The sequence below is a fragment of the Colias philodice genome, chromosome 11 (genome assembly GCF_061535455.1).
Source record: "Colias philodice isolate Cphi_HAF_F1 chromosome 11, ilColPhil1 Martin Lab GWU primary, whole genome shotgun sequence".
Lineage (NCBI taxonomy): Eukaryota > Metazoa > Arthropoda > Insecta > Lepidoptera > Pieridae > Colias > Colias philodice.
Window position 1 is genome coordinate 2,977,042 of NC_143096.1, and position 14,824 is coordinate 2,991,865.

The 14,824-nt window shown below is 31.7% G+C and overlaps 2 protein-coding genes across 3 annotated transcripts in view; one reads left to right on the top strand and one right to left on the bottom strand.

Annotated features, from left to right (window-relative positions):
• The window catches only part of jv (javelin), a 98,579-nt gene extending 88,049 nt beyond the window's left edge, over positions 1–10,530 (top strand). Inside the window, exons 2-3 of the mRNA XM_089700550.1 lie at positions 4,475–5,227; positions 5,666–10,530. Coding sequence (XP_089556676.1) covers positions 4,475–5,227; positions 5,666–10,250 — 5,338 coding nt within the window. The 3' untranslated portion in view covers positions 10,251–10,530. The remainder of the gene's footprint in view (positions 1–4,474; positions 5,228–5,665) is intronic.
• Positions 1–14,418, bottom strand: part of MCU (mitochondrial calcium uniporter) — a 129,874-nt gene extending 115,456 nt beyond the window's left edge. For both annotated transcript variants that reach the window (XM_089700580.1, XM_089700579.1), the window contains exons 1-2: positions 14,314–14,418; positions 10,555–10,660 (exon numbers count right to left, since the gene is read on the bottom strand). In XM_089700580.1, the coding sequence (XP_089556706.1) occupies positions 10,555–10,660; positions 14,314–14,418 (211 nt within the window). The remainder of the gene's footprint in view (positions 1–10,554; positions 10,661–14,313) is intronic.
• Between the last annotated feature and the right edge of the window lie 406 nt (positions 14,419–14,824).

Genomic DNA, 14,824 nt, shown 5'->3' on the forward strand with positions numbered 1-14,824 from the left:
ATATAAAACATAATTGCATAATCTAAAAATTTAATTAAAAACATTGTTTTTGTTTGTTCAATTATCACCAATCAACGTCTAGTTTTTCGATCCAATCAAGTTAATTGATCGTTATTTTATCACTACAGCTACCGTATTCGATCGTTGATCAAATTTAATTGATCGTGTACAATACGTTGCTAACACAATAGGCGGGAAATGGGAATACACAGAGCGAGCAGCCTCGCGAAACAACTGCTATGCGAAGCAGAAGGGTTTTTTATGCTATAGAAGAGCAAACGAACAGACGCGTCGCCTTGTGTTAAGCGATTCACTCTACCCATAAGCATCAACTAAATTCGAACAATCGTTTCGCTTTAAATTCGAAAATTTAAAGCTTGACTTGCACTTAAGACGGCCTTTTGATTAAAAGGCCGTCGTCTTAAGTGACATTCTACTCAAACTCACTTTCCTCGGCCACACAGACCGATTTCGCGAAACAATTGCTTCGCGAGGATGCTCGCTGTGTGGATCCGCCTATTGATAACTGGGGTGTCACGGCCGGAAGAAATGCGACCCGACAAAACATTATAATTGATAGCATCGCGTTCACACGACGATTAGTGTGAATTACATTTTTTTAATTATTATTGTTGTTGTGGTATAATATATCTAACTGTTTTTATTGAGCTTTGATGTCAAATGCAGTTCGCATACATTTTATTTATAAGAATTAATATATATATATATATATATATATTAGATAGTTTTTTTTGAGCATTGCGATCTCAATGCATTTTAAACTTTCTTTGAAACAAACTGTTCACTTAGTAAACTTTTGGAGCAGTTTACAAATAAATATCGTTCTGAAACTGCCACACTCTTTAATATCATTTCGTTCATTACAAATAAAAAATGACACACATAAAGCCCAAATAAATGGTTTTCTATTATCGCTATGTTATATAAGAAGTTAATATGAACAATAATCTAGAACTGTGGCCATGAAGGCGAAATAAGGACATGTAGTTTTCTAGTTCACTCGGCTCATTACTTGCGGTTGCCAATAGGTCGAAAAGCTTGAGCAAAATGGTACCCATTTAAGAAAAATATATTAAAGTTACTTCTAAATGTATGGTTTGACCTAATGACCCGATAATTTACCTACTTTCATTCAACTTTAAGCATATTAAAGCAATTTAAAATACAATACTGAAAGTATGAACGAAAAAACAATAATCATAAAATTTAATAAAAATCCAATTACAACAAATCTTGTTTTGATATTTTCCAACGGTTAATCGAATAAATATCTTCGAACGTGTCAAATGGATTGGCATAACGACCTTTCCAAGTTCCAATCGTCCAACAAAATGTTTAGGGAAAAACTACGTTCGTTGTAAAAACTGAATAAAAGATCGAACATAAATCGTAATAGTAAAAACAACCGTGGTGAATAAATAACAAGCAGAGGTTACACAGATGACTTTTATAATCTTAAAATAAAATCAACTCTATCTCAACAGTTGTACGCTATTTCCACATCTAAATTAATGTTTTCCCGTGAGTTCATCTAGAAAATTCTTATTTAATTAAACATTTTCTTTCTTTCATTTATTAAATGTATAGAAAATAATTTACATCATAAGAATTAAATGTTCCAATAATGCAGCTTTACTATTGTTGCTAAAGATTGGTTAATAATATTGAGCAAAATAGTTCCACTATATTTTATTACTAGCTGCTCCGCGCGGTTTCACCCCCGTGGCTCCACCCCTGTTGGTCGTAGCGTGATAATATATAGCCTATAACCTTCCTCGATAAATGGGCTATCTAACACCAAAAGAATTTTTCAAATCGGCCCAGTAGTTCCCGAGATTAGCGCGTTCAAACAAACAAACAAACAAACAAAACTCTTCAGCTTTATAATATTAGTATAGATTTACTACTTACACATACGTGTATTGTGACAAAGTGTAGCAAACACTTAAGTTATGTAAATAAATAAAATGTTGCCAAAGAAGTAATGAAACGAAACCGAAAAATGACAGCTACAATATAAAATTACTGAATAAGTTTACACAACGCCTATATATTACTAGACTTTTGCATAAACATGAGGCGTCAAGTACATTTCGCAAAAAATTCTAACGTAAGTATAAAAGTGAGCAATATAACACTCAACACTCCATCGAAAAATATTTATAATTTAATATTAATGCTATAAAACTTCATCAAAACTTCATTATGATGATTCGACGCGGTCATTGTCATGGAGATGAATCGACTTAAATGAAAACTGAAATAACCTTACTTCACCTTGGCTGACGTAGATCGCGACGTGTGATACAACGATACGAAAATAAGAAAGTATTTTCGTAAACACGCCCGATTAACTACGGTCCTTATAGCTTTAGTCTGGAAATATTCGGAGCCAGAGATATTGAGGACTTTAAACATTCAACGATTAGGTGATGATTGTATTGAGCGTACAGCTACAGGATAAGGGGAATATATAATATAAAATGTGCATAGGATGCGCTCATTATTTTGTTATTGTTTATAGTAAAAATACGATAACATACTGGCATAATTTTGATGTTCTGGGGGAGTGCAATAATGCTATAAAGCAGTGTAGAGAAATGAGGACGCTAGACGATCCATATACTGCTGTCATTTTTCCACGATGGAATTAGTACTCTTCTAATACACTATGGTAACCCCCTAGTTACCTTTAAATATGAATCATAAATACTTAAACTTTTTACTTAACATTGATTCCATTTTAACATTAAACGAGTTTTTGTATCTTTTGTCATCATTTCTATATAAACGGTGTTACAAAAAGCTTCTTAATAGAAAGTTTCTGGAATATAATGGTAATGTTCAATGGAGTGAATGTTATATACGTCTTCCGACATGGCTTCTGATTGTTCGACAATTTATTGTTCAAGTTTCAATTCATTTTTATGAGTCAAATGTGTCCCGTACAAATTTACGTCACGAAAATAATTTAGGTAACTTTTTCTACCAAGATTATGAATATTTGTTGAAAGCATAACATTTTATCTCAATAGAAAACAATCAACATAACCATAAAAACCTATTATGATAATATTACATTATTTCAAATTGTTTCGTTCTAACACCGGTACATAATCGGACACTTGAGAAAATTTGTGTTACCAAGGAGCATCCCTTCACGAGGGTTGGCAGTTTCCTGCAATGAATATTTACAATGGACTTTCTTACCGACACAACCCTTGTAACTTTGGCAAGTTTTCGGACATATTTCTCTATTTACGCTACATTTAACCTATAACTTTTATGAGGAATGATTTATCGTAACACCCCTTACTTAATACTAGAATACATATTGTAGTTTAAGTTTTGGTTATATGTTTTAGTAGTATCGGCTTCGCCCGTGTTAAAAAATAAATAACCTAAAATGTTACTCTAAAGTCTAATCCATTCTCGTATTCATTTGAAGTAAGACCACACAAAATATTTCATTAAAATCAGTCCAGCCGTTTAGGAGTTCATTCACTAACAAACACACCATACCAGTAATAATATATAATTAGAAGAACAATCGATCGATCTTCCGATGAAATTATAAATGTATTACATCAACGTATAGTGAAATATATAAGTAGTGATTCATTATCGAATCGAATTGGTTGGCATTCTTTCAACAGCACTTTGAACGCAAAGTGATCAATTACTAATCATAATATGAAATATGGTTTTCAGTAGACACCTATACCTATATAAACAGATATAAAATGATAACTTGATCATTTATGTATATAATTTTATCAAGAATTGTTAACACTAAACTACAATCGTACTTATTTTGAATGCTAAATTTTGTGTACATATATTTATAATCTACTAAGATTTTTGGAGAAAAAATATTAAAAGCGATTTAATTTGGTACTTATTTTTTATTTATTTACTGTAATGTTCGAATAACGTAGTGTTAACATTGATAACGTATTGAATAGATAATATCTAATCGGAAATACTAATAAATACTATGCAATCAGTTCATTTCATAAAATAACGTTTTTATAGCTTAAAATTCCTATAGATCCCATTAAACCCATTTGTCTAAATAAATTAAACGTTTCATTAAACAGAATTTACAATTTACATCAGCCCTCAAGAAGCTTTGGCGCTGTGCCAATGTGTCCCCACAGTGAAATGACGATAGAAAGTCATTGACGTCTGCAACAAACAACTACTAAAGAACCCGTTATCTTTTAATTTAACATGTTTTTTTATTGTATTCATATATTATAAATATATTTTTTATGATAAATCCATAGCTTCGCCCAGTTAAACGAGGCTTAATCATCAATATTTGATCTCTTATATGGTGCTATTGAAACATACCATGACGTAAACCGTTTGCAGTATAATCTTGTACAAACAAATTTATCTCAGATCCAGCTTTTGGACTTAATCTAATCTGGTTTGTTTTCTATTTCAGACATTCGGTGGACTCGGTCGCGTCGTATTCTAGCCAGAATCACGTTGACCGAATACGGACTCAAAATTTCTCAGCGGCTTCTTGTCAAGACGATAGTGACTTTGGATCGATTAAAACAAGTCTCTTCAGGAGGTCTTCATCCAACTTAGAATATCCTGCGAAACGTCCAGACAGCGTCACTTCTAATACAAGCTCTACAAGAAGCCGCCTTCGAGAATTTGTTGAAAGGAAATCGAGTCAGGACGAACATAGATCCGGCGCAAATCCCGTCGTTGATATACAATACTTTGAAAATCCCGCGGAAACGCTAGAATTTGACAGTCCACGCAATTCGCTTGATTCGAGAAAGAATCAAGACGAACGCCCAAAGAAAAGGAAGTTATCAAAAACTAAAGAACCAAACGATACTAAGAATAAAAAACAGGAGAAGTATCAGAGCAAATTAGCAGACTATTACAAATTACCCGTTCAACTGCCCCAGGACGAGTTTTATCAGCACTTGACCAGGTCACGCGCGGCAGAAGAGTTCTTGCAAAAACGCTTTTCAAACTCCGAAACTGAGTTTAGTGGAAGCTACGGCAGGTTGTGCAAGCACAGAGACATTGAAGGCTCCAATTTACGCCGCAGTAGAAGCTTAGCAGTCATAAGAGAGGAAACATTTACGGACCTTCAAATACAAAACCACGGAAAAAATAAGAGATCTCAGCTAATTCCACGAGCTCGTTTATTTGATAAACCTTGTTTTAAAGACAGGTGAGTCATTATTTTCTGTTATCCTTTATAATGTTATCATGATTAAATTAAAAATTCAATGATAATAATTATATTAGATTGATGATGCATTTAAGATAGATGACTAGGTTTAACTAATTAGTGAACCAGATACTTAACACGATGAGATAGAAATCTAAATAACAATGCCTTGTTATTTAGATTTCTATGGGTAGAACTGATTCATATATGATATACCCATGAAATATGAATTTTTATTGAATCATAATAAACAGATTCACTGTAGTAGTGCTATGCCTTTAAGCACTACTACAGTGTTACAGATTTATTAATCTGGCGAGACTTATGGCACTAACATTTCACTAAAAATATTTACACAAATATTCAATATCCAATATGTACACTACAAAAATAAAATTGTAAATTGTTGATTAATTTTATATGTCTATTTCATTACAGGTTAACGGGTCGTACCAAATACCAAACTAAGGAAGAAGTCTTAGAAGGAATATATATCGACAGCACAGTTTCGTGTTTTGCTGATATTAATAGACAAGGACAGGAGGAATCTAACCCAGCGCCTGTTACTAGCGACAATAATTCAGCAAAAGAAGGGTCTGTATGTAACGAGAGTCAACATTCTAAATCAGCTAATGGAAGTTGGGCTAATCTGACCGAAGAAACAAAACAAATAAACTTATCGGAAGATAGTATCGGACATTCACGTAACCCAAGTGAAATAGATAGTTTGGATTCAAATTACGTACGTAAGCATTATAACTTTGAGGCTCATTTAAAAAATTGTAAGGAAGGCTCTCCATCTACAGGCCGATCTCTAGCTTCACCGAGTTGTAAAGACTTATATATTGCTACTGATGAACATGATAGTGAAAATGAATGTGGACTAAAATCAAAAACCCCAAACTCAGCGTGTAAAGAAAGAGGACCAAGTGCGCAAAGTCAAAGAAATAATTATAATGAAATAGATAGTTGTCACGTGGATGATCACGTAACATATGACAAAATATCGATTCAAAGTAAAGAGATTGACGTGAAAAATAATCAAACGGACCTTTATGGAAATTGCAATGAAATAAAGGACAACGGTGACAATCAATCTATTATATCTGAAAACGACGGAACAATATCAAGTCCACCAGATAGCATCACTTCGTATATTTCTATTTCTATTGCTTCATCGACGGAAAAATCGCACAAGTTAGAATACTTGGCACATTCATTAGCAGAAAAAATTGATGAATATTGTGACTCACAGAATCGTGAGTCAAACCAAGTATCTACAAAATCACCTGTATTGAATTCAGAAAATCAACCAGACAGAGAACCTATTTACACATCAGTACAAAAGAAAAAAACATTTGCTGATTTACGTAGAGAATCCTTTGCCAGAAAGCAAAATTCTTACCAAGAAAATATAAATAACGGACACGCTGATACGTATGTAAGTCGGACTTATATTGATACAGAAACATATGATAAAAGAAATACTTGTGCATCAAAAAATATAACTACAGAACCTTTCGTTACTACACTAATAGAAAATCAGTATTACTCCTTGCCCGATATAAATATAAGCAAGTGTCTGAGGAAATCTGAAAGGATTGATGCACAATTAAGAGAAGAAGATCCAGAGGACAATCCTTGTGAAAATACGTATGAAGTGGCACAAACACATTTTAGAGAAATATTGTGCAATAAAAGTAACGAAAATTACGGACAACTTAATAAATCCCTTGTAAATATTACCTCTGACCACAAATTATCACATAATACATCTATTTACTTACCTGAATATTCCGAACCTCAAAGTTTACAAAACTGTACGAAATTAGAAGACGATTTAAAGTCAATTATAACTATTGAAAGTTCCAATGCTGACGATCACGCTAAAGAATTTCTTTTAGATAACCATCAAAACGAAAGAGAAATAAATGAAATAGAAGGCACAATCCGTAACACCAAATTAGTCACCAAATCGGAAAGCTTGGCAGTAAATTCAGACTCTATAAATAGACAAGACCATAAAATACTAAAATCTTTTTCGAATGACAATATACCTAAAAGTGTAACGGGAAAAACAAAGACAAATATCAAGAAGCACTATTCCCTAAGACAACGTGATCCAGTTGATTCTGTTCCAATTCCAAGTCCTGATACTGTAATAAGAGGCCTAAGAAATAAAGATACAAGCAGAGTGTTTTCCAATCCATCATTTGCAGAAGAAATAAAAAATCACAGTCTACTATCTCGAGTAAAATCATTTAAAACTTCTCAACATTCAAAGATTGATATTGTCCCTTTAAGTGGTCATCAAACAATTGTTATAGATCCGCCCTTGAATCAAAGTACAGATAAACCCAGACCTCCTAAACACTTAGAAGAAGAATTCACCACTTGTTCGAAAAATAATAACGATAAAGTAATATCACTATCAAATGAAGAAATACCAGATACAATAAAACCTTGCGAAACACAGACCAAAGAAATAAATTCTACGGAGACTAAGGAGTCATTTTTCACGATAAAATTAAACAAAGTAGTCAAGACAAATCTACAGAAATTGCATACTAATACTTGTGATCATATAGACTTAAATACACAGCAGGTGATTAACAAACCACCATCAAAATTAATTATAAAAGACCATAAAAACTATTCACTTACCCGACAATTTGATACCACGAATAATAAAATGACTCGGCCGCAGATACTACAAGTAGTTGATTCCAAAAGTAAGAAATATAATAACACTCTAGAGAAAAGTAAACCATGTGAAAAACTGGAAACTAATAACAATAAAGGGGAAGACAACCAAGACAGTAACGACTTATCAAGAGTACTTAAAATGGAAAATTGCCAAGTGAAAGATAAATTAGATGATGCTATTAAAACAGACATTGAATACCAAGTAAAAATTAACTCAGTGAAAAATTACTGGTCACAATTGATAGATAAATCTCCTGAACATTTAAATAAACAGGAAAAGGAAGAAAGTGACGCTCCGAATCAATTAAACCAAGGAGAGGAAAATGAAGTAGAAAAAGAAATTTCCAAGCCGTTAAGCAAAGATAATACTAGTTTCATTCCTGAAGTGTCCGTGGGTAAAATAATAAAATCATTAGAGAACGTTAAAATTGTCGACAGCATCAAAAAAATAAGTCAAACTAAATTACAATTATGGAAAGATGATACAGAGAAAGTAAAAAGCGATTCAGAAATAGAAGAGGCACCCATTGAAAAAATTGTAAAAGATAATGTGAATACTCAAAACTTCTATCAAACACCCAAAACCGAGAACAATAAACAAAAAACTGAATCAGACTCCTACAGAGATACTCCAGAAATAGAAATAGTAGAATTAAGCAGTGACGATAACCAAAATCAAAAAACACAAGCAACTTTAATAAAAGCTAAAGGATATGAGAAGGGCTGTGACGATTTTGATCATGTTCGCTATAAAGTTATGAAATCAGAATTGTTTAAGAATAGTATGATCGCGAATTACCGTAAAGAAGCACAATTTGACGGATTACTACAATATTTGCAGGATTACAGCTTTCAGGAACTTCTGACAAATAATAACATTGTTATCATTGAACCAGTGAGAACGAAAGTAGAACCAGCACCTAAAAAAATTAATAACACCGACCCGTATAAAATTCATCCAAGTCAACTAAAAAAGAATGAGTGCTTGTCACAAACAGAGAAGACGAAAAATGCTATACGAAGACACTTTTTTTATCATCCAATAAGAGTAAATAAAGAAATAATAGAAGAAGAATTACCTAATCCGGATACTGTAAAAAAAGTAAGAAATTTATTTGAAGATACATTGAAAATGAAAAGCCCGATGACTCAGGATCCACCATTAGTAGAAGAAAATATAGGCCTCACAAGACGTTCTACATCTTACAGGAACCTGACAGAGGAAGTTAAAAGCAATAAAAGTGTTGGAAGGAAGAAAATAGTACGACAATTAACTATCGATACAAACTTTGGTCATAAAAAATGGGACAATGCCAGTCTGTCCAGTGGAGTTTCAAGTGGTGACTTAAGTTCCAACAATGATTATGAAGCTGATGCTCTTAGTCCATACTCAAATAAAAATATTAAAGATAATGCATATAGTTCAAGCGAGGAATATCTTTGCGATTCCGCAAATCAAGACTTTTGCTGTGAAAGCCAATATGTCAGCCCAGATATATTGAAAAAAATTCGAGAATGCGGAACTTCTGTTACCTATTATGGTGGTAAAGTATTAAATTCTAAAATGGGTTCAAATGTGAGTCCAATGACAAAAGCAATTATGGATGAAATAAAAAGTTTGCAGCGAAACTGCAGCACAAATTGTTATTCATGCCAAACAAAATGTAAGGGAGAAAAATGCGCCTGTTTAATAGCAGATAAGCACAGGCAAAATCTAGCAGAAAAAGAATCACAACGCGCTGTTGAATCTGAAAACATCTCCACCCCAGAAAAACAATTAAGGACAGATAATTTTCCAGGATTTAAATTTAAACTTGTCAAATCAAATAGTTGCAGTAGTCGATTAGAACTTACCGGTACAGATGATAACAAAACCTTAAAACGGTTTAGAAGACAGAATTCAAAAGATGATCCCCCTTTAGTACACGATGAAGAAAATTCCGTGAAGAACAAAATTTGCCGATTAGAAAGTTATAGTAAAGGACAAATAAAAACACCAATTAAAATTAAAAACAATGACGAAAATAAAAAATATCAATCGGAACACAGTAAAAATACTGAATTAAAAACCAAAGACAGCGTAAATAACGAAAATAAATCTAGCACTGACCAGGAAACAGATAGCCAGAAAGATCAAATACAAGATATTGCTTCAGGTGACAGTCACAGTTTTGAAAAAAAATTCTATTACGTTAATAATAATCTAGAATACAACAAAGTAGACACTGTTGGGAAATTTGGAGAAATGGTATTCGAAGAATTTGAAGTGTTAGAAAACTGCTACGATAGTTTAAATAGCAATAAGTCTTTGAAATAATTTTAAATATTAATTAAGAGCCCGTAACTTTTGCATTGTGATCTGGTTACAAAGATTACTATACTGATATAAATTATTGCTTGTAAATGTAATTTCTTATACATATTAATTAGCATAATTTATTGTGTAGTTTAGTTTTCATGTACCTACTAAAATTAATGTAATTGTCGTTCATCATTTGAATTCCTTAACCTTTTATAGTTTATACCATAAGTCCTGTAGGGTGATGGTATTAGCCCCTATAATGAATAAATAAATGAATATATATAGAAATATCACAGCCTTTGTTTCTATTTAACCTTACCATCAAGTTTTTCTTCTATCTTTGTGGGTGTTGATTTTGATCCATGCACGCAAATGCTTGTAAAAAAAGCACGACGTGTCGGCCGCCATCTCCAACACCACGATTCCTGTTAATAAATAAATATTAGAAAGCGCTTATCATATTTATTTTGGGTATTTTTATTTATAATTGGATAGATAAAAATCCTACTAATATTATAAATGTTAAAGTTTGTGATTGTGACTATGTAAGTATGGATGTTTGTTACTCTTTCACGCTAAGACTATTGAACCGATTTCAATGAAGTTTGGCACACACAGACGATAACTTGGATTAAAACATACGGAATCCCACAGGAACGGGAACTATGCGGGTTTTTCTTTGAAAACTCGAGCGAAGTCGCTGGCGGAAAGCTCACATACATTGTATAAGTATTATTAAAAATTTCAGCAGCTGTACGAAAAAGGAATTGACTTGTGGTTGAAGTTACTACTCTAACCAGTTTCAGATATGTTCCACGTATCCCAGTAGATCATTAGAGACATCAACTTTATATTATTACAGACACATCATCGTGATACGTCGAGGCAAGTCTCAAATTCCTATAAAATGACGACCTGCTGCGAATTAATATAATATGGATATTGTACCAACTATGCTACGTGTACATTGAATTGAAAAAAACCTCATAGAATTACATGATTTTCATAGAGTATCTTTTAATTTCTCATTTCCTTAATATGTACCATATTTTCCGAGAAGTCACCTGGTGACTGGAAGGTTTACGTAATCAGTGACGAATCTAATGTGTTATGGGCACAATACATAGCTTGCATGAATACACTTACAGATACAAGCCTAGCCCTACCATTATGAATTAACTATTTGTGCTTCACGCAAAAAGAGGACTTTATTCGTTAGTTTTAAGGTAAAAAAAAAACTTTAGCGTGTTCTAATTTTAACATTAAATTTATTGAAATAATAAAGTATGTTTTAATTATTTTTCTAACCTAATGATTTCTAAAATAACTACAACTGGACATGTGCCAATAACAGGTTACTTTTACAAGAGTTAGAAAAGTTTCTAAGTGTATCACCGATCACGAACTCGATGACTCCACGCCATCATAAAGTAAACAATGTTCTAAATAGTAGTCTTATTTTCTGTTTCTTATGGTTCTGAACCTCAAAAGAAAAAAAAAGGTCACTTAATTATCCGTCTGTCGGTCTATCAAGACCCTTTTTCTGAGGAACTCGTGGAGGTATCAAGCTGAAATTTATATTGAACGCTCGTGAATTCCTTCCCCTGAAGCTGTAAAAAATGAAACTTACAAGCCAACGCAATCAAAAGATACACCTGTTTATGCTGCAAATTTTTACATTAGTTCGGGAATCAAAACCTACAGGGTACTTCCCGTGAACACACGTGGTTAGAAGCAACGTTGTATTGCAGATATAAAGGAAACATTTTAAAATGTATACATTCATAGTTAAAACATATAAAAAACAGGTTATACAGAACCCTCGTTGCGCGAGTCGGACTTGCACTTGGCTGGTTTTATTTTTTTACAACATAGGTGATGACGCCGCGCGGATAGCAACTAGTATAAATTAAGCTCTAGAAGTTGGGTATTTCCATTAAACAAGATCAAAAAGAATTTACTAGGAAAATAGAACAGCCGTCTAGTCTACACGAACTAATTTACGTATACAGAATTATTGACACTGTGGAAGAAGACCAGCTGTACACTACTAAAGTATGTACTCAATTGCCTACTTATAAACAGGAAAATTATGTTGACTTTGATATTACTTTTTAGCACCATATACAAGTATCAAAGTATCAGTATGTATTTTTAATATCAATTTCCCATGAACTGAGCAAAGCCTAGAAAAGCATAATCTGGACTAACTTTAAAAACTCAAAAATCACGCGTGTCACGAGTGAAGATTATTAAGAAGAGTAATTGCGCAAATAATTTAAACATGACAATGAGTAAGTCATTATTGCGTGAACTGTCCATAAGCACTGAATAAATAAAATTTCGTGTACATCATGTTATCTAGCATATCATAAGTGAATTGGTCTATATTGTAGTAGTATTTTCTAGAAAATCTATACCAAGAGCCACACAAACTACACATATACAAAATATTGTGTTATATATTCTTCAAATACATAAATACTTATCCTTGTAAACTTTTAATTCAATTAGCTGGGCTTTAATTAGGTAGGTATACAATATATTAATTTTTAGCTTACCTTTATAATTTATTGCAACATGCATAGTTTTTAAAAGATTAACATTCGTTTTTATCTGAATTGAGATTTTGACGAATAATAAAATATATTGTAACTACATTTAATAATATATTTATAAGGCACACATCCAATGATTGCAGCCAGTTAATAAAATGTTGTCAAGTGAGCTGAGTGCAAGAGAGAGAGCAAAGCATTTAACATCAATTCTTATTTCTAATGTTGATTGATATTAATTAGCAAGTAATCATCTTAATCATTTTACTGTTGTCTGTCAACCAAACTAACGGATAGCTGCCCGCACATAAGTTTAAATTAAATATTTTTTAATTCTTTGTACATGGTGGTTGTTTTATATTCATAAATAATTGTAGAAATTTATATGGATACAATTTTTTGAGTTTAAAAATATTCCTCAAATTACTTGGATATTTTTTTTTGAATAAGTGTCAAATATCTTCACGTCAATACAAACAACAACTGGGCAAAGTCCATATTTAAATTCCAGTAATGACAGATATTTATGTGTCAATTCCAGATTTTTTATCTAAACATTAAATTCCATAAAACTTTATTCAATCAGCATGCTACAGTATTCAAATGTCACAGAACAATTAAATACATTGATATCTAATATTTATATATTATGATCACATATTCCTAACTATATGTCCTATAGGCTTAGCCTCCAATATTAAAAAAATTAAAGTTAATACTAGTCAACCGAAACAAAAATCATTAGAATTTGTTCAGGCATTTGTGAGTTATATTATAGTGTAAGTAACGCAATCTTCCTTTATTTAAACATAAATACGATGAGATTTTTACTAGAGACATGCATGTTAAATAATAATAAAAATCATGCACATTAATTTTATAATGAAACATTTATCAAAGTATACAAATCTGTGAAATGTTTGTTGAAATTTTATTTTTTGATTGATCTTGTTTATTTTTAATAGTAGCATAATAATTCATTATTTTTTTATTTTTTATTGTTATTGGTCTTAATTTTATACTGTACTTAGCACATTGATACTGCACAGGATAATAATTTATGCTTATGGGTACATAATATAACAGAAAATAACAATATATATATTTTTTTTTAATAGAATTGTAAATTAAGAAAATATAAAATCCGTATACAAAGAGAAACAAAATTTTGTAAGGATGTTAAAAGAACGATAATATTTTAATGATATTCATAACTGTCATATTTATCAAATATTGTAGTGTGTACGATAAAATGTCATCATTATCAGTTCCACATAAACACATTTTACAGGATCATTTATTTATTTTTGTCCAAAACAATTTTGTTTTCACGAAAAATAATAAAAGCAAGTAAACAGAAACCCAATCCAATAAAGATGACATTTGACAGCAAGTTTAAAAATAAATATCTATACTATTTATATAGATTCACGTGCAAAACGCTAAGGTCCGAAAATTAACTTGACTTATATGAAAGTACGTAAAAATAAACCACTATAGCACAGAATATAATAGATACTTACTTTGTTATTTGATAAATCTCTAAATATCGGTGATAAACACAAACCACGATTTATTTCTAATTTTGATAAGAGTCGGCATCTAGAAACACACACCGTCGACGCCATCTTTACACTACATAAAAACAAGACGTACAGTACAACACCCAAATATCTTGAGCTGCTACCTCTTGCGCTGTCTTTGAAAAAAATATTTAAAATCGAAAGAGCATATTTAAATAAAAGTAAATTGACATTTTGATAATTTTATAATTTGTATTCGTCTCGAAAACCAATTTCAAAGGTCAAATTATAGCATAATGATTGTTCTTGATTTTAGTTGTTAAAGTTATACTATACAATAATTTCTTCAAAGAAGCAAAAGTTTGGAGCTTTTTATTATATTGTTTTGAATTAAACATGAAGTAGAGATTACATAAGAAATGAAAAAAATAAAAGTTTAGAAATATTTCAACTTGATGTTTGAAATTTTCGCGCTAATTATTTCGTTATGTTGGCAATTTCAAAGTTGCGT